This window comes from Ranitomeya variabilis, chromosome 2 (genome assembly GCF_051348905.1).
Source record: "Ranitomeya variabilis isolate aRanVar5 chromosome 2, aRanVar5.hap1, whole genome shotgun sequence".
NCBI lineage: Eukaryota > Metazoa > Chordata > Amphibia > Anura > Dendrobatidae > Ranitomeya > Ranitomeya variabilis.
In genome coordinates, this window is record NC_135233.1 from 884,375,904 (window position 1) to 884,401,040 (window position 25,137).

General features: G+C 42.6%; 1 protein-coding gene across 26 annotated transcripts in view; it reads left to right on the top strand.

The window, feature by feature from the left end:
- DLG1 (discs large MAGUK scaffold protein 1) overlaps positions 1 to 25,137 on the top strand; it is a 389,579-nt gene that overhangs the window by 329,238 nt on the left and 35,204 nt on the right. For 10 of the 26 annotated variants that reach the window (XM_077290372.1, XM_077290373.1, XM_077290376.1 and 7 more), the window contains 4 exons: positions 2,029 to 2,070; positions 2,382 to 2,417; positions 12,810 to 12,860; positions 13,520 to 13,621. In XM_077290372.1, coding sequence (XP_077146487.1) covers positions 2,029 to 2,070; positions 2,382 to 2,417; positions 12,810 to 12,860; positions 13,520 to 13,621 — 231 coding nt within the window. The remainder of the gene's footprint in view (positions 1 to 2,028; positions 2,071 to 2,381; positions 2,418 to 12,809; positions 12,861 to 13,519; positions 13,622 to 25,137) is intronic. The other 16 variants (XM_077290374.1, XM_077290375.1, XM_077290381.1 and 13 more) reach the window with 2 other exon arrangements.

The following is a 25,137-nucleotide window of genomic DNA, read 5'->3' on the forward strand; positions in this document are numbered from 1 at the left end:
ATTAATGTGTGAATAGCTGGCAACAAAAGTAAGTACAACCCTAAGTAAAAATGGCCAAATTGCACCCGAATCGTCAATATTTTATGTGGCCACCATTATTTTCAAGCACTGCCTTAACTCTCTTGGGCATGGAGTTCACTAAAGCTTCACAGGTTGTCATTGGAATCCTCTTCCACTCCATGACGAAATCACAGAGCTGGTGGAGACCTTGCACTCTTCCACTTTCCATTTGAGGATGCCCCACAAATGGTCAATAGGGTTTAGGTCTGGAAACATGCTGGCCAGTCCAGCACCTTTACCCTCAGTTTCTTTAGCAAGGCGGTGATCGTCTTGGACATGTGTTTGGGGTCGTTATCATGTTGGACTATTGCCCTGCTGCCCAGTTTCTGAAGGTAGAGGATCATGCTCTGCCTCAGTATGTCACAGTACATGTTGGCATTCATGGTTGCCTCAATGAACTGTAGCTCCCCACAACCTGCAGCACTCGCATAGCCCCAAACCATGACACTCCCACCACCATGCTTGACTGTAGGCAAGACATACTTGTCTTTATACTCTTCACCCAGTTGCCGCCATACACGCTTGACATCATCTCAACCAAATAAGTAAATAAGTTTATCTTAGTCTCATCAGACTATAGGACATGGTTCCAGTAATCCTGCTGCTTCAGAAAATTGTTTGCAGACTTTCTTGTGCATCATTTTTAGAAGAGGTTTCCTTCTGGGACGACAGCCATGCAGATCAGTTTAATGCAGTGTGCGGCGTATGGTCTGATCACTGACTCTGCCCCCCCACACACCTCTTTAACCTCTGCAGCAATGCTGGCTGCACTCATACGTCTATTTTGAAAAGACCACCTCTGGATATAACGCCGAGTAGGTGCACTCAACTTCTTTGGTCGACCATGACGAGGCCTGTTCTGAGTGTCTTGACCACCGTGCTGCAGCTCAGTTTCAGGGTGTTGGCAATCTTCTTATAGCCTGGGCCATCTTTATATAGAGCAACAATTATCCTCAGAGAGTTCTGTGCCATGGGGTGCCATGTTGAACTTCCAGTGACCAGTATGAGAGTGTGAGAGCGATAACACCAAATATAACACACCTACTCCCCATTCACATCTGAGACCTTGTACCACTAATGAGTCACATGACAATGGGGAGGGAAAATGGCTACTTGGCCCCAATGTGGCCATTTTCACTTAGGGGTGTACTCACTTTTGTTACCAGTGGTTTAGTCATTAATGGCTGTGTTATTTAGAGGGCACCAAGTTTTCAGTTATACAGGCTGTACATGACTACTGTACATTGTAACAAAGCGTCAGATCTTCAGTGTGTTCCCATGAAAAGATCAAATAAAATATTCACAGAAATATGAGGGATGTACTCACTTTTGTGATATATTGTATATTCATGAGCTCTGAATAACCCTGCTCCCATCATTGATTGGCAGCTTTCTGTGTACACTGTGCATAGGCAGAAAGCTCTTAATCAGTGGTGAGGGCGAGGTTATACACAGCTCAACATTCAGAGCACTGCTAGCTCTGCAGCAGATAAAACTGTGATTTTATTAAAATGTCAGCAAGCAGCGCAGTAAGAGACACCGCTGGAATCGGGGTCTCTGCCCCTACATCATGCTGCTCTCAGGCGGGATAGTAAAAACCTGGTGACAGATTTCCTTTAAAACAAAAAAAATAATAGTCGAAGTAGACAACCCCTTTAAAATGTTTGTCTTCTCACATCTTGCACCTTCTTTAACCTTTCCCCTTGTTCCTCCCCAAGTGTCATCTCCTGAGTTGTCTGAGGAAAACCCTGCTCTGGTGGGGATGTGTTATGAAAAAATAAATCTATACACTTTTGTTTTTGTATTAATGCGTGTCTCCATTATTTGTATTTATAATTCCATCCTTTAATTTTAACAGTAGTCTAAAGTAGTGCTTTTTTGTTGCATTAATATTTAGCTTTTTTCATTTTGTGCCCATTTAATATGTTTGTGTCCCTCATTTTTTTCTCCCATTGCATTGCATTTCAGAACATGTAACCTCTAATGCCAGCGATAGTGAAAGTAGTTACCGTAAGTGATTTTATGATTCTTAAATTCTTAAGGCTTTTTTGGTCTTTCTTACTGTTCTTTCCATGAATGTTTCAGATACAGAATAAAATACATTTTTGTGTGAAAGTTGTTTTAACTCTGTGGTGTACTAAACTTTGTTCCGCCATGTTCCATGGCACATTATAGCTCAGTTATGAATTTAACGTATAGAATTATATCGGTTGTATAATTGGCTTACCTAATTTTTCCTGGATGTCATTTATACGCTGCCTAATAAGTGAAGATATTTAAATTGTCTTCAATTTCTTTTTTTCTGCTGTCTATTATGAAAGTAATCTTGATTACAGATGAGTATGGATGTTCACAAGGTCTATTACATTAATATTTTATCTATGTGATATACTTTGAAGCCTCAAAGCACTCTTCCTCACTTACAATTATGATTTCAAAGTTTTGAATAAAAAAAAAAACATTGGTGCAGATTTACTAATCAAACTCTGGCAATATGCCTAGCGCCACATTTAATGTTTTTAAAGCCTTTTTGTACCTCATTCGACAAGGGGGTGTTACTTTTCTGTGTAGGAGGGTTCACCCAGCCAGGAATGAGGACATGGTTGAAATGTGGCCCACTGCAGTGGTGATAATTTAGACTTAAGTGTCTAAAGTGCCACCAGATTTATCATCCCTCTGGAGTCAGACAAGTCAGGCTTCTCCAGTCCAAATTTAAACCCATAATAATAAATCTGCTCCATTCTTTTTTGTATATGTTGAATTTATTTAATTGACATTAATTTAGTCTGCTTTGAATCTGCTTATTATCTGGGAAGTTTTCATGAGGTTTCTAAAAGTATGATTTTACTGTGCATGATTGAGTTGTCTAGCATCATCGCTGCATGTTTTTCATTCGGAACTTTTCTTTATTGGTTTAGCTAAATTGTTGACAAAATGGTAAGAAGTAAGGAACCAGAATTTTAAATTGTATCTGCATGAAAAGTTGAGTAAATATGCTAATACTGTGCTTTACTTACACTAATTCTCCTTAAAGACTTGCAAATAGAGCTTTGCATATAGCGTTAGTGCCCAACCAGTTACTTGGGAGCCACATGTGACTCTCAATGGGAATCTTAGTGGCTCACTGTATACATTCTCATTTATTTCCACATGCATTGGTTAAAAATGCAACATCTACATTGACAATATTGCAGACATCGCCAAACCCCTAAACAGTGCCAATTTAGATGGTAAAACACTGGTATGTCAAATGTCATATAATTTCGCAAGTTTTAGGGTTCTCCATTTTTATAGTGTGTGTCTTTCTATGATTAATTTGACCCACATGGAAGCTTGGCATAAAGCACAGAGGTGCTTTTCACTAAATTAGAATATCATCAAAAAGTTAATTTATTTCAGTTCAATACAAAAAGTGAAACTCATATATTATATAGTCATTACAGAGTGATGTATTTCAAGTGTTTGTTTCTGCTAATGTTGATTGTTATGGCTTACAGCCAATGAAAACTCAAAAGTCATTATCTCAGTGAATTAGAATAATTAACAAAAAACACTTGGACAGGCTTCCTAAGTAGAGATGAGCGAATATCTTCAGCTCCCTCCTTATTCGGCAAGCTATAGCATTTACCGAACAAGCTGCCATGGAAACCCGGAAACCTGGATCGCTCCTGCTGATCAGCTGTTCTGCACCGCAACTGCATGTGTCGCGGCTGTGTGACAGTCACAGCATGTGCATGGAGAGCCTGTTTGTTGGGCTATCCATGCATGTGTTGTGTCTGTCACACAGCCGCGACACATGCAGCTGCGTCTCCAAACAGCTGATCAGCAGGAGCGATCAGGGTTCGGTAAGCGCTATAGCTTTGCGAATAAGGAGGGAGCCAAAGATATCTCTAGTCATTGACACACTCCACAAAGAGGGTAAGCCACAAAAGGTCATTGCTGAAAAAGCTGGCTGTTCAGAGTGCTGTATTCAAGCATATTAATGGAAAGTTGAGTAGAAGGAAAAAGTGTGGTAGAAAAAGGTGCACAAGCAGCCGTGATAACCGCAGCCTTTAAAGGATTGTTAAACAAAGGCCATACAAAAATTTGGGGGAGATTCACAAGGAGTGGACTGCTGCTGGAGTCATTGCTTCAAGAGCCACCACACACAGACCTATCCAGGACATGGGCTACAAGTGTCACATTCCTTGTGTCAAGCCGCTCATGACCAATAGACAACACCAGAAGCGTCTTACCTGGGCCAAAGAGAAAAAGAACTGGACTGTTGCTCAGTGGTCCAAGGTGTTTTCAGATTAAAGTAAATTTTGCATTTCATTTGGAGAGTGACATACCATCTCTGGCTTGTCAAGGTAAGGAGGCTTATTCGCCGTGCAATGCTCCTCTGGGAAATATAATATGCAAATTGCCTCTTCTGAGAAAAAAAGAGGACTTAAACTCTGTAGCGCCACCTGTTGGAAGTAGCGATCCTACAAGTCACAATCAACCCTTTAGCGAGTCGTGCAATATGACTTAGGATAAAAGCCAAATCAGTATCTCAATTCGCAGACACGGTGTTTCGGGCTGTTGGCCCTCGTCAGTGCGAAGCATGAGAACTGATTTGGCTAGGTGAGAGGCTCTGGACTGGACAGGAGAAAGGCTACCCCTTAGACCCCAGTCCAGAGCCTCTCACCTAGCCAAATCAGTTCTCATGCTTCGCACTGACGAGGGCCAACAGCCCGAAACACCGTGTCTGCGAATTGAGATACTGATTTGGCTTTTATCCTAAGTCATATTGCACGACTCGTTAAAGGGTTGATTGTGACTTGTAGGATCGCTACTTCCAACAGGTGGCGCTATAGAGTTTAAGTCCTCTTTTTTTTCTCAGAAGAGGCAATTTGCATATTGCATTTCATTTGGAAATCAAGGTCCCAGAGTCTGAAGAGAGATTGGAGAGGCCACAATCCAAGCTGCTTGAGGTCTAGTGTGAAGTTTCCACAATTCACAATTAGTGATGGTTTGGGGAGCCATGTCAACTGCTGGTGGTATACCTTGTTTAAAAACAACAGTATCGCTGTGCTTGATTGGGCAGCAAACTTGCGTGACCTTAGATTCTCTATCGGGTGTTGTGAACAGGAAGATGAGACACCAGACCCAACAATGCAGACAAGCTGAAGGCTGCTATCAAAGCAACCTGGGCTTCCATAACACCTCAGCAGTGCCACAGGCTGATCGCCTCCATGCCACGCCACATTGGTGCAGTAACTGATGCAAAAGGAGCCCTGACTAAGTATTGAGTGCATTTACTGAACATACATTTCAATAGGCCAACATTTCAGATTTTAAAATCATTTTTTCAGGTTGGTGTTATAAAGTATTCTAATTTACTGAGATAATGACTTTTGGGTTTTCATTGGCTGTAAGCCATAATCATCAACATTAACAGAAATAAACACTTGAAATAGATCACTCTGTTTGTAATGACTACATAATGAGTTTCACTTTTTGTATTGAAGAACTGAAATAAATTAACTCTTTGATATCCTAATTTAGAGAGAAGCACTTGTACTCTTGGCTTTCTTGGAATTGTAGTCATTAGGCTGTGTGCACGCCTAGCAGATTTTTCGCGGTTTTTCGCTATAAAAACGCTATAAAACAGTGAAAAAAAACGCTCACATTAAGCATCCTATTTAATAGAATGCAATCCGCATTTTTTGTGCACATGCTGCATTTTTTTCCTGAGCGGAATCGCATTCCAGAAAAAAACGCAGCATGTTCATTAAATTTGTGGAATCGCGGCGATTCTGCACACATAGGAGTGCATTGATCTGCTTACTTCCCGCATGGGGCTATGCCCACCATGCGGGAAGTAAGCAGATCATGTACGGTTGGTACCCAGGGTGGAGGAGAGGAGACTCTCCTCCACGAACTGGGCACCATATAATTGGTTAAAAAAAAAAAAGAATTAAAATAAAAAATAGTCCTATACTCACCTTCTGGTGGCCCGATCTCCTCAGCGGCTTCCGTTCCTATAGATGCTGTGTGTGAAGGACCTGCGATGATGTCGCGGTCACCTGACCGCGACGTCAATGGAAGGTCCTGCACACAGCATCTATAGGAACGGAAGCCGCTGAGGAGATCGGGCCACCAGAAGGTGAGTATAACCTTTTTTTTTTATTTTTTTAAATTATTTTTAACAGTCTATCTTTTACTATAATGCGGCATAGGCAGCATCTATAGTAAAAAGTTGGTGACACTTGTCAAACAGTATGTTTGACAAGTGTGACCAACCTGTCAATCAGTTTTCCAAGCGATGCTACAGATCGCTTGGAAAACGCTAGCATTCTGCAAGCTAATTATGCTTGCAAAACGCTAGTTTTCTGCGGGAATATGCATGCCAATTCTGCATGCGATATGCCCGCGGCAGGAGGCGCAGAATTGCCGTGGAAATTTCCGCGGCAATTCTGCAACGTGTGCACTTAGCCTTATACTCCACATTGATATGCTTTAGGATAAATTATCTCCCAGCATTATAGGAGCTTAGCTACGCTTGTAGGCACTTCCTATTTACAACAAGCAGAACTATCAGGGTAGGTGCAAACAATCAGTAATTGCTGAAGGTACTTGTGTAGCGTCCAACCCGCAGCGTCTTGATGTTACAGCATAGTGGATGGGATTTCTTGAAATCCCATGATGCGTCCAGAGGTCTTTCCAGAATGCACTATGTCTATTTATCTTGCGGAGACGTGAGTCTCCGCAATAAATTCCACCAGTACAATGTATTGGATGCGGTGAACACACGTGGATTCACCCACGCTCAATAGCGGCAGTGCTTTGGACACAGTGGACATGTGCTGCTACCTCCGGATCGTGTGCACCCCGCCTTAATCCACTGCGAGGCTATAAGAAAGGCTGTATCTGAGGATCTGTGCTACAGATGCAATGTATTAGTGAAATTGCTCAACCTTTTAGAATGAAAGTGTAATAAATGTTAGAGGCATGCACACATTCTTTATATGGTCTTTAAAGGTGCACATTCACTTTGAAGTAGGCCATCCCATGTCTAAATTCAGACTGTACCGAGTCATACATCCATGTTGTGTGTCCTTTTTTGACAGCCTGTGTCTGTTTTTAATTGTAACTTTGGCAATGTGTTTCATCCCATTTGCTTAATGTAAGAAGCATGCTAAATGTGCGGACCTACTAAATGGATGTATTTGTTTGTTTGTTTTTTTTGTTTTTACCTGCTGTAGTGTCTGGTGTGATGCTTGCTTGAGTCTTTTAACAAAAAAGACTCTTGGAATTAAATGTTTTTTGTTCCTCCTTTGCAACTATTTTTTAACTGAACCCATGAATATAAAATAAAGAAACTGGCATTGATTTTTAAAAGCATCCTAATGAATCTCATCCACAGCTCTTGTGAAGTCCCGTGGACCTGTGTGACTGGCTAATACCTGTGCAATCTTATCCTTTAGCCATATTGCCTTTTGTCTGTCCCCTGTTTCATGCTAACCTTTCATATGAAAGTGCAAAGAGTAAGGGTCGGATGAATGGGAATATGATTTCCAGGTTACTCTACTGGACGGATTATTTCTATTATGTAACTGTGACTATGCATAGAAAACATAGTTTCTTCACTTTTTGTTATAGTGGAAACCCCTTCAAGACTGGGCTGTTTTTCATTCTTGCACTTCATATTCTCATCTCTTTATTCAAAGGGCCATAGCTTATTTTTCTGTTGAGGGCTTGTTTTTTTGACAGGACAAGTTGTAATTTTGAATGACACTCTTCACTTTATCGTGGAAGGTACCGAAAAATGGAAGAGGGGGTTAAGTGGTTAAAAAAGTAAAACATAAAAAGCATTTCCCCTATTGTATTTAGATTTTTCTTTTTAAGTAGTTGATTGAACTGTAAAAAGCCCTACTACTATCCCCTTTGTTGCGCTTTAAAATGGACGTGTGATGGAGACCTATATCTGCCTCTACGTCCTGATGGGCTCATTCTAGGGGTGATATCCATCAGTCTGGACTTCTGTCAAACTTTGGGTGAGAGAGTTCCATTTATTTTGTAATGGTCATATATATGTCAAGGTAACACTTACTCCTCTTGGTGGTATTAAGCAGCTGTATACCACTATACTGTAATATCTTGGATATAGGCCTACCTGTACTACTTTAATGAGTGTGATTATAGATGACTTATGCAAGCTGGAAGCTTGAGCCATACCCATTACTATATCACAAATACTAATAGTGTCAGACTTACCAGACCCTGCACATTGGGGTCTGTTGTATGTGTTGTGTCTCTATTTGTTTTTTGATTTTTTTTTTTTACCTTTTTTAATTTATTTTATAAGTTATGTTTAAAAAAATCCCTTTATTGCTATAGCTTCTGTTTACTATTGGGATTCCGGCCTCTTGTCTGGTGTTTGGGCTTTTTCATAAGACTAAAGGTACCTTCACACTAAACGATATCGCTAGCGATCCGTGACGTTGCAGCGTCCTGGATAGCGATATCGTTGTGTTTGACACGCAGCAGCGATCAGGATCCTTCTGTGATATCGCTGGTCGTTGATTAAAGTTCAGAACTTTATTTGGTCGTCAGATCGCCGTGTATCGTTGTGTTTGACAGCAAAAGCAACGATACCAGCGATGTTTTACAATGGTAACCAGGGTAAATATCGGGTTACTAAGCGCAGGGCCGCGCTTAGTAACCCGATGTTTACCCTGGTTACCAGTGTAAAATGTAAAAAAACAAACACTACATACTCACCTTCGCGTCCCCCCCCCCCCCCCGTCCGCTTCCTGCACTAACTGAGCGCTGGCCGTAAAGTGAAAGCACAGCACAGCGGTGACGTCACCGCTCTGCTGTTAGGGCCAGCACTCAGTCAGTGCAGGAAGCGGACGCCGGGGGACGCGAAGTTGAGTATGTACTGTTTGTTTTTTTACATTTTACACTGGTAACCAGGGTAAACATCGGGTTACTAAGCGCGGCCCTGCGCTTAGCAACCCGATGGTTACCCAGGGACCTCGGCATCGTTGGTCGCTGGAGAGCGGTCTGTGTGACAGCTCTCCAGCGACCAAACAGCGACGCTGCAGCGATCGGCATCGTTGTCTGTATCGCTGCAGCGTCGCTTAGTGTGACGGTACCTTAACTTGCTGACTTTTTGTAAGCATTCCCAGGCGAACCATGATGTAGCGGTCACAGGACACCACTGCTTAACTACTTAGATGCTATTGTCAACTACTAAAAGCAGAGTTTATAATGGCTGGAACCATGTTTGTAGGTGCACTAGTGCCCTCCCGACTGAAGAGCTGATGGGTTGCATGGCAGCTGGGGACTACTGAAACTTTCTTGCCTTCATAGGAGATTGTCAAATTCTATATACACGGCAATAGTGGTGTATTGCTTTACATATAGCATGCAACAATTTCAAGCCCCGCTAACAGGGACTGATAATCAAAATGAAAAACAAATGATTGGCCTCAGCTGACCGGCCCATGTTGACAGCTTAGGAGCGCTGAGGCTAAAGATTGGCTGCAGGGTTCACGTGTCCACAATGGACTCTGAGGGACAGCAGATGCAGACTTTCACAGGTAATAGATGCTTAGTTTATTATTTAAATGCAATAATTGTCCACATGTCGAGATGGACACCCCCTTTAAAAGTACCGTATATATCTGCTGTTACCATTTTATTTTATTGTTCCAATTAAGCTGTAATAAAAAGTGAAGAAAATATTCTATACGATTTTACAATAGATAAGAATTGGTTATTCATTCCCACGTGGAGGAAAAAATTTGTGAAAATTATGAAGGTTCTGTATTCATCGGTTCCTCAGTCTCAGCCAGCTCTCTGTATGGACATGTTGGTTTGCACGCGCAAGCATTGGGTCTATAAATGTGCAGCTTACTTTCATGTTTCTGCATGCAGTGTGCTCAGAAATGTCATAAGCATGCTTTTATGTACAGGGTACTCCCAAAATCTTGGTTTACTTCAGTGTATCCTTTTTTAGTTACTGTGTCTTTGCCATAACCAATTTGAGCATTTACCTGTATAAGTTGCTTTAAGAGGTTGGTTAAACCAAAACCTAGCTATATTTAATATTATGGGGTCATAAAAACCTCATTAAGGAGAGTCCTGTATGCATTTATGTCTGGACCATCAATTATTAATGCCATTATGTTTAAAGTATATAATGAGAAGTATGAGCACTGTGCTCACCCTATCAAAGGAAATCTGTCACGAACATTTTGCTATGTAATATGAAGCAGCATGATGTAGGGACTGAGATACTGATTCCAGCCCTTTGTGACTTTTGTCTGCATGCCGTCATTTGGATACAATCCCCGTTTTCTCTGCTGCAGGTTTAGCAGTACTCAGACTGCTGAGATCTGTATAAGCCCATCCACGCCACTAATTGTCATTTTTCTGTGTACACTGTACTGTGCTGATGGTTACACAGAGCAGTGACAAAAAGGCACAAACCAGCTAGTCCTGCAGTGATAATTTCCTGATGATAAAACAATGATTTTATTGAAACAATCATACAGTCCTGTAAATAACACGTCACTTGAATCAGACCCTCACCCCCTACGTAATGCTGCTCTTGGATTACATAACAAATAAAACAGCTGACAAATTCCCTTTAAATATCAGTTATTTATATATTTTCCAAGTACTGCTACATAACATATCTATTAATGGTAAATTACTTTGTAGCTGCAGCCATAATACAAACACAATATGCAAGATTAAATCTGTCAGCAGAATTTCACACCACCAAACTATTTATATGAGCATGTAGCTCTTTCAAAGACGAGTCTAGCAATACCTTTACATGGCTGGTCTGTTCCCCTTACTGAGAAAACAGCTTTGGAATTGAGACAAAATCTGAAGCCTCTGCCACTCCAGCTCTATTCTCCTCCCATTGCTGCCTCCTCCCGTTTGACTAACGGTGTATTTGCCTGAAATCACCCAACATGGAGACTGGCCATGTAAAGGTATTGCTAGACTTGCCTGTGAAAGAGCTACATGCGCATATAAATTTATGGAATATTAGGAAAATTGGAGTCATAAAATCTGTCATAAAGCTATATACAAAAAATATTTTATTGATACATAGACATACATTGTGAGCAGCAAATAAGTAACTAAAATACGTAAATACAAAAGTATTATATCGGTGGAATTAAAGGCGAAGGACACAGGACAAAAATAGAGGCTGGAGAACATCACTAGTATCAAGTATATGACCGGCGGGATCAAGTTCTTGAAACTACTAAACCAAATTATACAATGTACCGTATTTTCCGGCGTATAAGACGACTGGGTGTATAAGACGACCCCCCAACTTTACCAGTTAAAAAATAAAATCTTCTTAAAAGTCGGGGGTCTTCTTATACACCCTATGTCGTCTTATAGGGCCGGTGAATATGTGCCCTTTTGGGGGGGGGGGGGGGGGAGTGATCCTGATGACGACGAGGGGGCGTCTCACAGGAAAGTGAGTATCCCCCATTACCTTATCATAGCGCTGCAGCGTGGGGTCTCTGTGCTGGGAGCGGTGGCTGCTGTGCTGTGGTGCGGCGGCTCCTCTTCTGCAGTGTGGGGCCTCTGTGCTGTGGGGTGGCGGCGGCGTATCTTTATGCAGTCGGGGCTCCTCCGGCATCTCATTAAATCCTGGAGGCCCCGCCGGCAACTCAATCGGTACAATGCGGTGGCCTCCGGGAAAATGGCCGCTGCTCAGATTCAGATCTCGTCCCGAGATCTCGGGAGACGAGATCTGAATCTGAGCAGCGGCCATTTTCCCGGAGGCAGCTCAATAGGTGCGATGCGGTGGCCTCCGGGAAAATGGCCGCTGGGGGCTGCGCATGCTCAGATTCAGATCTCGTCCCGAAATCTCGGGACACGAGATCTGAATCTAAGCAGCGGCCATTTTCCCGGAGGCCACCGCATTACACCGATGGAGTTGCCGGCGGGGCTTCCAGGCTTTGAGATGCCGGAGGAGCCCCGACTGCATGAAGATACGCCGCCGCCACCGCCCCACAGCACCAGAGGCCCCACACTGCAGAAGAGGAGCCGCCGCACCACAGCACAGCAGCCGCCGCTCCCAGCACAGAGACCCCACGCTGCAGCGCTATGATAAGGTAATGGGGGATACTCACTTTCCTGTGAGACGCCCCCTCGTCGTCATCAGGACCACTCCCCCCCCCCCCCCCCACCTACCATATACACCCGGCGTACAAGGCGATTCCCGGCGTACAAGACGACCCCCGACTTTTAAGAAGATTTTCAGGGGTTAAAAAGTCGTCTTGTACGCCGGAAAATACGGTACATATGTCTTTAAAAGACAAACAGTATAGTGGATGGTTCAAGACTGATCCTTACCCATGTCTGTCACCGTGATGTCACCAGACTGCCAGCCCCAATGACCGTTTGAGGCCATCTGTACATCGTATGCATGTCCCTGAAATGTTAGTTAATTTCATACTTAATTCAGTAATTATATATGAGCTTTGCCCTATAGTCTTGTTATTCCTTAAGTTGCCTTAAGACGCTGAGATATTTGTTGATGTTACTCACAGCTGATGAAATCACTAAGGGAATTTTGTACTTAATTGTAACGGCTTCTGATTTTCCGAAAGAGGAACATGTTTTATGGGCTGATCAGTACGAAAATCATAAATTTATTTATACATGAAAAATTTGTAGCTAATTACTGGAGGGGTAAGCAGATGTTTGTCCTAATAGCATTTTTTTTTTTGTTTCATTAGGTGGTCAAGAAGAGTATGTTTTATCTTATGAACCTGTCAATCAGCAAGAAGGTGAGAGATTCAATTTTTCAAATATATGCGGCTTTATTGAGGCCTATTGCTTGTTGCTCATGCTTAGCAACTATGATTTAAAGAGATTTCCTATATTTATGGTAAATCAATAGACGTCCCTTAGATCACAATGGCTTATACTGAGATCCATTGTTTTGCACTACAGCACTGTCAGCCGCACCATTCCTGCCACCAAATCTGGCAGAACTGCTGACGGAGGCACTAATATTGCCACTGCTCTGAGCACATTGCTATTGCCTTTCTTGATGAGACCAGTTACGCCTATATAATATAACATAGGAATACATTATTAGAATAATTTTCTGCCTAGATGATGTCCTAATTATGTTAAGAGATTTGTGGAGGTAACCGCTGTGATTCAATTACTGCATACCTTACAGAGTTGAGAAACCTCTCTAAATAATTATCACCTTAGAAAGAATGTTACAGACTTTACAAACTTATTTCAAATCAAAATGATTTTTTCCTGGAATTTATTACATCTTGGAAAGGTACGGTTATTGTACTAAACAGTCTTTTAAGTTTGCCTAATTTCATCTTATTACTGCACCTCAATTACTCATGACTAAACTGTATTATTTCAGTCTGCTTTTTCATCTTATAGATGTGTAATATATTGTCTCTTTTGGGGTTCCTAGTGAACTACTCCAGGCCAGTAATTATTCTAGGGCCAATGAAGGACCGGATAAATGATGACTTGATTTCTGAATTCCCCGAAAAGTTTGGGTCATGTGTCCCACGTGAGTAATCTCTCTTATTCAAGCCTTGGCATTTGTGTTCTGCTCACCGTATATACTCGAGTATAAGCCGACCCGAGTGCAAGCCGAGACCCTTAATTTTGCCTCAAAAAACTGGGAAAACTTAATGATTCGAGTATAAGCCTAGGGTGGAAAATGCAGCAGCTACTGGTAAATTTCAAAAATAGATACCAATAAAAGTAAAATTAATTGAGGTTAGTAGGTTAAGGGTTTTTGAATATCCATATTGGAATGAGGAGCCCCATATAATGCTCCATTAAGTTCATGATGGGCCCCATAAGATGCTCCATACAAAATATGCCCCATATAATGCTCCATAAAGTTCATGATGGGCCCCATAAGATGCTTCATACAAAAATATGCCCCATGTAATGCTGCACAAAGGTTGATTACACTGGCCAACAGTGAAAATGTTTCTGAAATGAAAATAGCTGGTTTGTAATAATTTTAGCATCCTAAAAACGAATATGTTACTTAAAAATCATTATTAGCTCTTGTTGCTGAGATACAGGTCATTTAAGATTATTATGCAGGAAAATAGGGAAATTTTGAATTTTCAACAAATGTGTATTGGTAAACCTGATTACAGACCTGTTGAACCAATGTCAGCCATTTTATAAATTGTGTCTGCATAGTTTGTACTAATTGAAGTCTCTTTCTCTTGTTGCAGTAATTTTGTGGAGAGAATTTACACTTTGAAAATGCCTCGTAAATGTGCAAATATTGTTAACAATTTTTGTTACGTGTGTGGTTATGTGACATTTGCCAACCAAAGAAGACCAATTACTCCACTTGTGAAGACTGCTTACCATCATTACTTTGCTTATACGTGGCACTTAAATACGTGGCACTTATACGTGGCACTTAAATACGTGGCACTTATATACGTGGCATTTTGAGACCTATAATTTTTCCACATTTTGGTCCACAGAGTCATGTGAGGTCTTGTTTTTTGCGGGACGAGTTGACGTTTTTATTGGTAACATTTTCGGACACGTGACCATTTTTTATCACTTTTTATTCCGTTTTTTGTGAGGCAGAATAACCAAAAACCAGCTATTCATGAATTTCTTTATACCGTTCTGCGTTTGGTAAAATTGATAAAGCAGTTTTATTCGTCGGGTCAGTACGATTACAGCGATACCTCATTTATATCATTTTTTAATGTTTTGGCGCTTTTATACGATAAAAACTATTTTATAGAAAAAATAATTATTTTGGCATCGCTTTATTCTGAGGACTATAACTTTTTTATTTTTTTGCTGATGATGGCCCCATAAGATGCTCCATAGAAAATGTGCCCCATACACTGTGTGCAGAATTATTAGGCAAGTTGTATTTCGATCACATGATACTTTTTATACATGTTGTCCTACTCCAAGCTGTTCAGGCATGAAAGCCAACTACCAATTAAGTAAATCAGGTGATGCGCATCTCTGTAATGAGGGGGGGTGTTGTATAATGACATCAAAACCCGATATAAGGTGTGCTTAATTATTAGGCAACTTCATTTCCTTTGGCAAAATGGGTCAGAAGGGAGATTTGACGGGCTCTGAAAATTCCAAAATTGTGAGATGTCTTGCAGAGGGATGCAGCAGTCTTGAAATTGCCAAACTTTTGAAGCGTGATCACCGAACATTCAAGCCTTTCATGGCAAATAGCCAACAGGGTCGCAAGAAGCGTGTTGGGCAAAAAAGGCGCAAAATAACTGCCCATGAATTGAGGAAAATCAAGCGTGAAGTTGCCAAGATGCCATTTACCACCAGTTTTGCCATATTTTAGAGCTGCAACGTTACTAGAGTAACAAAAAGCACAAGGTGTGTAATACTCAGGGACATGGCCAAGGTAAGGAAGGCTGAAAAACGACCACCTTTGAAATAGAAACATAAGATAAAACGTCAAGACTGGGCTAAGAAATATCTTAAGACTGACTTTTCAAAGGTTTTATGGACTAATGAAACGAGATTGACTTTTGATGGGCCAGATGGATGGGCCAGAGGCTGGATCAGTAAACGGCAGAGAGCTCCACTCCGACTCAGACGCCAGCAAGGTGGAGGTGGGGTACTGGTATGGGCTGGTATCATCAAAGATGAACTTGTGGGACCTTTTCGGGTTGAGGATGGAGTGAAGCTCAACTCCCAGACCTGCTGCCAGTTTATGGAAGACAACTTCTTCAAGCAGTGGTACAGGAAGAAGTCGGTATCGTTCAAGAAAAACTTGATTTTCATGCAGGACAATGCTCCATCACATGCCTCCAACTACTCCACAACGTGGCTGGCCAGTAAAGGTCTCAAAGAAGAAAAAATAATGACATGGCCCCCTTGTTCACCTGATCTAAACCTCATAGAGAACCTGTGGTCCCTCATAAAATGTGAGATCTTCAGGGAGGGAAAACAGTACGCCTCTCGGAACAGTGTCTGGGAGGCTGTGGTGGCTGCTGCACGCAATGTTGATCGTAAACAGAACAAGCAACTGACAGAATCTATAGATGGAAGGCTGTTGAGTGTCATCATAAAGAAAGGTGGCTATATTGGTCACTAATTTTGGGGGGGTTTTTTTCTTGCATGTCAGAAATGTTTATTTCTAAATTTGGTGCAGTTATATTGGTTTACCTGGTGAAAATAAACAACTGAGATGGGAATATATTTGTCTTTTATTAAGTTGCCTAATAATTCTGCACAGTAATAGTTATATGCACAAACAGATATCCTCCTAAGATAGCCAAATCTAAAAAAAAAACCACTCCAACTTCCAAAAATATTAAGCTTTGATATTTGAGTCTTTTGGGTTGATTGAGAACATAGTTGTTGATCAATAATAAAAATAATCCTCTAAAATACAACTTGACTAATAATTCTGCACACAGTGTATAATGCTGCACAAAGGTTGATTATGGCCCCATAAGATGCTTCATAGAAAATATGCCCCATATAATGCTGCACAAAGGTTGATTATGGCCCCATAAGATGCTTCATAGAAAATATGCCCCATATAATGCTGCACAAAGGTTGATTATGGCCCCATAAGATGCTCCATAGAAACATTTGCCCCATATAATGCTGCTTTGATTAAAAAAAGACATACTCACCTCTTGTTCTGAACAGGCGGAGACACCGGCACTTGCGATATTCACCTGTCCCTGTTCCATCGCTGCGCGCCGCTATGTCTTCCGTCTCTCTGCAGACACTGTTCAGGCGCGGCGCGCACATTAAACACGTCATCGTCCTCTTACCTGAACGTCATAGCCACAGGACACGGAAAATGGAGCGGCAGTGGAACAGGAATAGGTGAATATCGCATGGCTCACCCTCCCGACGCAGTCCCTGCTTCTCCGATGCGATGGCGCCGGCAGCTTGTTCCTATGTTCAGCGGTCACTGGTACCGCTCATTAAAGTAATGAATATGCGGCTCCACCCCTATGGGAGTGGAGTCGCGGCCATATTCATTACTTTAATGAGCGGTACCACGTGACCATTAGTAGAGCAGGTGAGTATGATTTGACATCTGCTGCTCCCCCGCCGACCCCCTGGGACAGTGACTCGAGTATAAGCCGAGAGGGGCACTTTCAGCTTAAAAAAATGGGCTGAAAATCTCGGCTTATACTTGTGTATACGGTACATTCATCTTTATCGCGTTTTATTCCACTTTTTTTGGCAGTTTGATGAAAAAGGATAGTGTTTTGCCACATTATTTTTTTATATGGTTTTCTGAAGGAGTTAAATAGTGTGACAGTTCTATAGGTTGTTCCAGACATAGCAATACCAAATATGTGTAGTTTTGTTTTTACATAAACGTGTTTATTGGTACAATACTTTTCCATTTTTTTTAAAAAAAAATTATTTTTAAATAATTTTACATTTTTTTTACATTTTTGTTTTATACTTAGTTTCTTTTCGAGACTTTAACTTTCATTAATATGATGGCTGGTATAATGTATTGCAATGCAACAGCACTGCAATGCATTGCGGTATATCTGTCGGTGAGACACTGGCAGAGCGCCTTTTAGATCATTCTCTCGGCGACATCTAGGTCACCAGAGTGGGCAATCTTGCTAGATCATGCTCCGAGCATGATATAGCAAGTTTGTCAGTGCAGTGCTGACCGCTTGTAAAGCTTTGCTATGGTTTACAAACTATCAGTCTGCAAAAGATGAAAGTCCAATAGTGGGACAAAGTTAAAAACGATAAATAAATATATATATACAGTGGTGTTCAAAAGTCCTGCATTAGGCATAGGATAAATTGATTTTTCAAGTTTTAAACGTTTTCTGTCGAATATCTTCGATGCTAATATGACATATTATATATGGTTTTGTTCAGGATACAATTTTGCATTCTCTCCCTGTAATATTTTTAGCTTTTGAAGCAGTTTTGCCTGATATTATTGCAACAATATGGGAATTGAAAGCACAACTAAATATTGTACAGCTTCAGATCCAAAATTAGCCAATCACAGATGAGGTTCTTGTGACCAATCATAACCTGGATATGGCAGCCAATCACATTGCATTACATTGCATCACATCTGCTGCTTTGTTTGTTTGTTTTATCTATTGGTCTATCTAGTGAATCATACTGTAAAGTTTTATGATGGGAGCCTTCAGATTTTTGTCAACGGAGGATCGTGTGCGAGTTGTGGTGCTACATGAAGAGGGTTATACTGGCCCCCAGATCGCAAGGAAGGTCGGCTGTAATCAGAGCACAGTCGTAAGAATTTTGCAGAAACATAAGCAGCTTGGAATTACCCAGGACAGGCCCAGATCTGGTCGGCACAGAAAGTCAACTAAAAGGGAGGATAGAGTACTGATAAGAACATCCCTTGCCAATCGAAAGCTCACCTCTCCTCAGCTTCTGCGAGAATGGCAAGAAAAGTGCAATATTGAGGTAGCAACATCAACTGTTAGGAAGAGATGTTTGGAAGCAGGATTGAGTGGGTGCAAGGCCCGAAAGAAGCCATTGATGACAGCCATACAAAGACAAAGGCGAAAACTGTGGGCATTCAAATATTTAAAATGGAGGAAGGAGGAGTGGGAAAAAGTGCTATTTAGTGATGAAAGCACTTTTTGCATTTTAGGAAATGATGGCAAGTCTTATGTGAGAAGGTTCCCACATGAAGAGTACAAGCCAGAGTGTTTGAGCTTCTCTGTGAAACATCCGATGAAAGTAATGGTCTGAGGCTGTATGGCAGCCAATGGTGTTGGAAGAACAAGGTGGCTACTATTGACTGGCCAGCTCAGTCCCCGGACCTCAATCCAATTGAAAATTCGTGGCACAAGGTATCATTAGAGATATCTAGAAAACAGCCAAGGACCAAGAGTGAGTTGATTGATTCTCTGATACAGGCCTGGAACCACATCACTCGTGAACATCTGCAGAAGCTTGTTCACTCAATGCCACAGAGATGCAAACTGGTGCTCAAGAGCAAAGGCTGGCCAATAAAGTATTAGAAGCTAAAGATGCACTCAAAAGGCCCTTTTCAGCACTCTGAATTAAATAAAAAATAATAAATCTTAAAAAGTAAAATTTAAGTCTGTGTGAACTTGCATTGGAAGTTAATGAACTTAGAAACCTGTTCACCATTCTACACACTGTACTGGTGTAGGTATGGTTATGCTGTAAAAAAAAATATCAAAAATGGGCATACCATAACAATTTATACACTTGGGACATTCAAAAATGAGTATGGCATACAATGAGGGATTACAAAAACATATATGTTCCACCAGTATCACTGTAGAGATGCAGAAGTATGAAACATATAGTTTTCTTCACGCCTATGCAGGACTTTTGAACACCATTGTATGTATGTATGTATGTATATGTGTATATGTATATATATATATATATATATATATATATATATATATATATATATATATATATACTAGACTGTGGCCCGATTCCAATGCATCGGGTATTCTAGAATATGCATGTCCCCGTAGTATATGGACAATGATGATTCCAGAATTCGCGGCAGACTGTGCCCGTCGCTGATTGGTCGAGGCAACCTTTATGACCTCATCGTCGCCATGGCAACCATTATGACATCTACGTCGATACTGTGCCCGTCGCTGATTGGTCGAGGCGAATTCGCGGCAGACTGTGCCCGTCGCTGATTGGTCGAGGCAACCTTTATGACATCATCGTCGCCATGCTGTGCCCGTCGCTGATTGGTCGAGGCCTGGCGGCCTCCACAATCAGAGACGCGGGATTTCCAGGACAGACAGACAGACAGAAAAACCCTTAGACAATTATATATATAGATAGATATACATACATGCATACAGTACAGACCAAACGTTTCGACACACCTTCTCTTTTAAAGATTTTTCTGTATTTTCATGACTATGAAAATTGTACATTCACACTGAAGGCATCAAAACTATGAATTAACACATGTGGAATTATATACTTAGCAAAAAAGTGTGAAACAACTGAAATTATCTATATAATTGTCTAAGGGTTTTTCTGTCTGTCCTGGAAATCCCGCGTCTCCGATTGGTCGAGGCCGCCAGGCCTCGACCAATCAGCGACGGGCACAGCATGGCGACGATGATGTCATAAAGGTTGCCTCGACCAATCAGCGACGGGCACAGTCTGCCGCGAATTCGCCTCGACCAATCAGCGACGGGCACAGTATCGACGTAGATGTCATAATGGTTGCCATGGCGACGATGATGTCATAAAGGTTGCCTCGACCAATCAGCGACGGGCACAGTCTGCAGCGAATTCTGGAATCATCATTGTCCATATACTACGGGGACATGTGTTATGGACCTGGTGGTTAGGAGCACCCGAAATGACCTGGTGGTTAAAACCGAATACCTGGGACAAGCTCTGAGGAGGTGGAAACTCTACTGACCGCAATCCCTAATCCTATCACAAACACTAGAAATAGCCGTGGAGCGTGCCTAACTCTCCCTAGACGCCTCTTCACAGCCTAAGAGCTAACTACCCCTAAAGATAGAAATAGCAGCCTACCTTGCCTCAGAGAAATTCCCCAAAGTAAAGGTAGCCCCCCACAAATATTGACTGTGAGTTAAGAGGGAAGTAACAAACACAGGAATGAAACAGATTTTAGCAAAGGAGGCCGAATCTTCTCTAGAAAGACAGAGGATAGGAAAGGGAACTATGCGGTCAGTATTAAAAACTACAAAAACCACGCAGAGTGTGCAAAAAGACCTCCACACCGACTCACGGTGTGGAGGTGCAACTCTGCACCCCCAGAGCTTCCAGCTAGCAAGGAAATATCATAATAGCAAGCTGGACAAGAAAAATAGCAGGTACTGAGAAATATATTCAAAAACCAATAAACAGCAAATGAACTAGCAGGGACTTAGCTTCTGCTGGAGTAGACAGGTCATCTGAGAAATCCAAGAGAGATCTGAACCAGTACTGAGACATTGACAGCTGGCATGAACTAACGATCTAAGCAGAGTTAAATAGGAAGCCAGCATAAACAATAAACGAGGGCAGCTGAGAAAGCCAACCTCAAAGATCAGCAGTTCCACTCAAAGCCACCAGAGGGTGTCCAAGGACAGAACTCACCAAAGTACCATTCATGACCACAGGAGGGAGCCCGAGAACGGAATTCACAACAGTACCCCCCCCCCCTTGAGGAGGGGTCACCGAACCCTCACCAAAGCCCCCAGGCCGATCAGGACGAGCCAAATGAAAGGTACAAACCAAATCGGCAGCATGGACATCGGAGGCAACAACCCAAGAATTATCCTCCTGACCATAACCCTTCCATTTAACCAGGTACTGAAGCTTCCGTCTCGAAATACGAGAATCCAAAATCTTCTCCACCACATACTCCAACTCCCCCTCAACCTACACCGGAGCAGGAGGATCAACGGAAGGAACCATAGGCGCCACATATGTCCGCAACAACGACCTATGGAACACATTATGGATGGAAAAAGAAGCTGGAAGAGCCAAACGAAACGACACAGGATTGATAATTTCAGAAATCTTATAAGGACCAATGAAGCGAGTCTTGAACTTAGGAGAAGAAACCTTCATAGGAACATAACGAGAAGATAACCAAACCAAATCCCCAACACGAAGTCGGGGACCAACATCGACGGCGGTTAGCAAAACGCTGCGCCTTCTCCTGAGACAACGTCAAGTTGTCCACCACGTGAGTCCAAATTTGCTGCAACCTGTCCACCACAGAATCCACACCAGGACAGTCAGAAGGCTCAACCTCCCCTGAAGAAAAACGAGGATGAAAACCAGAATTACAAAAAAAAGGCGAAACCAAAGTAGCAGAACTAGCACGATTATTAAGGGCGAACTCGGCCAATGGCAAGAAGGTCACCCAATCATCCTGATCAGCAGAAACAAAGCATCTCAGATAGGTTTCCAAGGTCTGATTGGTTCGTTCGGTTTGGCCATTTGTCTGAGGATGGAACGCTGAAGAAAAAGGCAAATCAATGCCCATCTTAGCACAAAAGGACCGCCAAAACCTAGAAACAAACTGGGAACCTCTGTCAGACACAATGTTCTCCGGAATGCCATGCAAACGAACCACATGCTGAAAAAATAATGGAACCAAATCAGAGGAAGAAGGCAATTTAGGCAAGGGTACCAAATGGACCATTTTAGAAAACCGATCACAAACCACCCAGATGACGGACATCCTTTGAGAGACAGGAAGATCAGAAATAAAATCCATGGAAATATGCATCCAGGGCCTCTTCGGGACAGGCAATGGCAAAAGCAACCCACTGGCACGAGAACAGCAAGGCTTGGCCCGAGCACAAGTCCCACAGGACTGCACAAAAGAACGCACATCCCGTGACAAGGAAGGCCACCAAAAGGATCTAGCGACCAAATCTCTGGTACCAAAAATCCCAGGATGACCAGCCAATACTGAACAATGAACCTCAGAAATAACTTTACTAGTCCATCTATCAGGGACAAACAGTTTCCCCACTGGACAGCGGTCAGGTCTATCGGCCTGAAACTCCTGCAGCACCCGCCGCAAATCAGGGGAGATGGCAGACAAAATCACCCCCTCTTTGAGAATACCAGCCGGCTCAGGGACTCCCGGAGAATCAGGCAAAAAAACTCCTAGAAAGGGCATCAGCCTTCACATTCTTAGATCCCGGAAGGTAAGAGACCACAAAATCGAAACGGGAGAAAAACAACGACCATCGAGCCTGTCTAGGATTCAACCGCTTGGCAGACTCGAGATAAGTCAAATTCCTGTGATCAGTCAAGACCACCACGCGATGTTTGGCTCCCTCTAGCCAATGACGCCACTCCTCGAATGCCCACTTCATAGCCAACAACTCCCGATTGCCGACGTCATAATTACGCTCAGCAGGCGAAAACTTTCTAGAAAAGAAAGCACATGGCTTCATCAAAGAGCCATCAGAACTTCTCTGAGACAAAACAGCCCCTGCCCCAATCTCAGAAGCATCAACCTCGACCTGGAAAGGGAGCGAAACATCTGGCTGACGCAACACAGGGGCCGAAGTAAAACAACGTTTAAGCTCCTGAAAAGCCTCAACGGCCGCAGGGGACCAATTAACCACATCAGCGCCTTTCTTCGTCAGATCGGTCAAAGGCTTAACCACACTAGAAAAATTAGCGATGAAGCGACGGTAAAAATTAGCAAAACCCAGGAACTTCTGAAGACTCTTCACAGATGTAGGTTGAGTCCAGTCATAAATGGCCTGAACTTTAACAGGGTCCATCTCGATAGTAGAAGGGGAAAAAGTGAAGCCCAAAAAGGAAACCTTCTGAACTCCAAAGAGGCATTTAGACCCCTTCACAAACAACACATTAGCACGAAGGACCTGGAATACCATCCTGACCTGCTTCACATGAGACTCCCAATCATCCGAAAAGACCAAAATATCATCCAAATATATAATCATGAACCTATCCAGATACTTCCGGAAGATGTCGTGCATAAAGGACTGAAACACAGATGGAGCATTAGAAAGCCCGAATGGCATCACCAGGTACTCAAAATGGCCCTCGGGCGTATTAAATGCTGTTTTCCATTCATCGCCCTGTTTAATACGCACAAGATTATACGCCCCTCGAAGGTCAATCTTGGTAAACCAACTAGCCCCCTTAATCCGAGCAAACAAATCAGACAGCAGAGGCAAAGGGTACTGAAATTTGACCGTGATTTTATTGAGAAGGCGGTAATCTATACAGGGTCTCAGAGAGCCATCCTTCTTGGCCACAAAAAAAGAACCCTGCTCCCAACGGTGACGAAGACGGGCGAATATGCCCTTTCTCCAAGGACTCCTTTACATAACTCCGCATAGCGGCAGATAAATTGAAAAGTCGGCCCTTAGGGAATTTACTACCAGGAATCAAATTTATAGCGCAATCACAGTCCCTATGAGGAGGTAGGGCACTGGACTTGGGCTCATCAAATACATCCTGGTAATCCGACAAAAATTCAGGGACTTCAGAAGGAGTGGAAGAAGAAATTGACATCAAAGGAACATCACTATGTATCCCATGACAACCCCAACTAGACACATACATTGATTTCCAATCCAGTACTGGATTATGAACCTGTAACCATGGCAAACCCAACACAACAACATTATGCAAATTATGCAACACCAAAAAGCGAATATTTTCCTGATGTGCGGGAGCCATGTACATGGTCAGCTTAGTCCAGTACTGAGGTTTATTCTTGGCCAATGGCGTAGCATCAATTCCCCTTAAGGGAATAGGACTCTGCAAAGGCTCCAAAGAAAAACCACAACGCCTGGCAAACTCCAAGTCCATCAGGTTCAGGGCAGCGCCCGAATCCACAAATGCCATAACAGAGTAGGATGACAATGAGCAAATCAGAGTAACAGACAAGAGAAATTTAGGCTGCACAGTACTAATGGTGACAGACCTAGCGAACCTCTTAGTGCGCTTAGGACAGTCAGAGATAGCATGAGAGGAGTCACCACAGTAGAAACACAGCCCATTCTGACGTCTGTGTTCTTGCCGTTCAGCTCTGGTCAAGGTCCTATCACATTGCATAGGCTCGGGCCTCCGCTCAGAGGACACCGCCAAATGGTGCACAACTTTGCGCTCGCGCAAACGCCGATCAATCTGAATGGCCAAGGACATTGATTCATTCAGACCAGCAGGCGTGGGGAACCCCACCATAACATCTTTAAGGGCTTCAGAAAGACCCTTTCTGAAAATTGCTGCCAGGGCACACTCATTCCATTGTGTAAGCACAGACCACTTTCTAAACTGGAGGTGTGTTTGGGGTCATTGTCCTGTTGAAAAATAAATAATGGTCCAACTAAACGCAAACCGGATGGAATAGCATGCCGCTGCAAGATGCTGTGGTACCATGCTGGTTCAGTATGCCTTCAATTTTGAATAAATCCCCAACAGTGTCACCAGCAAAGCACCCCTACACCATCACACCTCCTCCTCCATGCTTCATGGTGGGAACCAGGCATGTAGAGTCCATCCGTTCACCTTTTCTGCGTCGCACAAAGACACGGTGGTTGG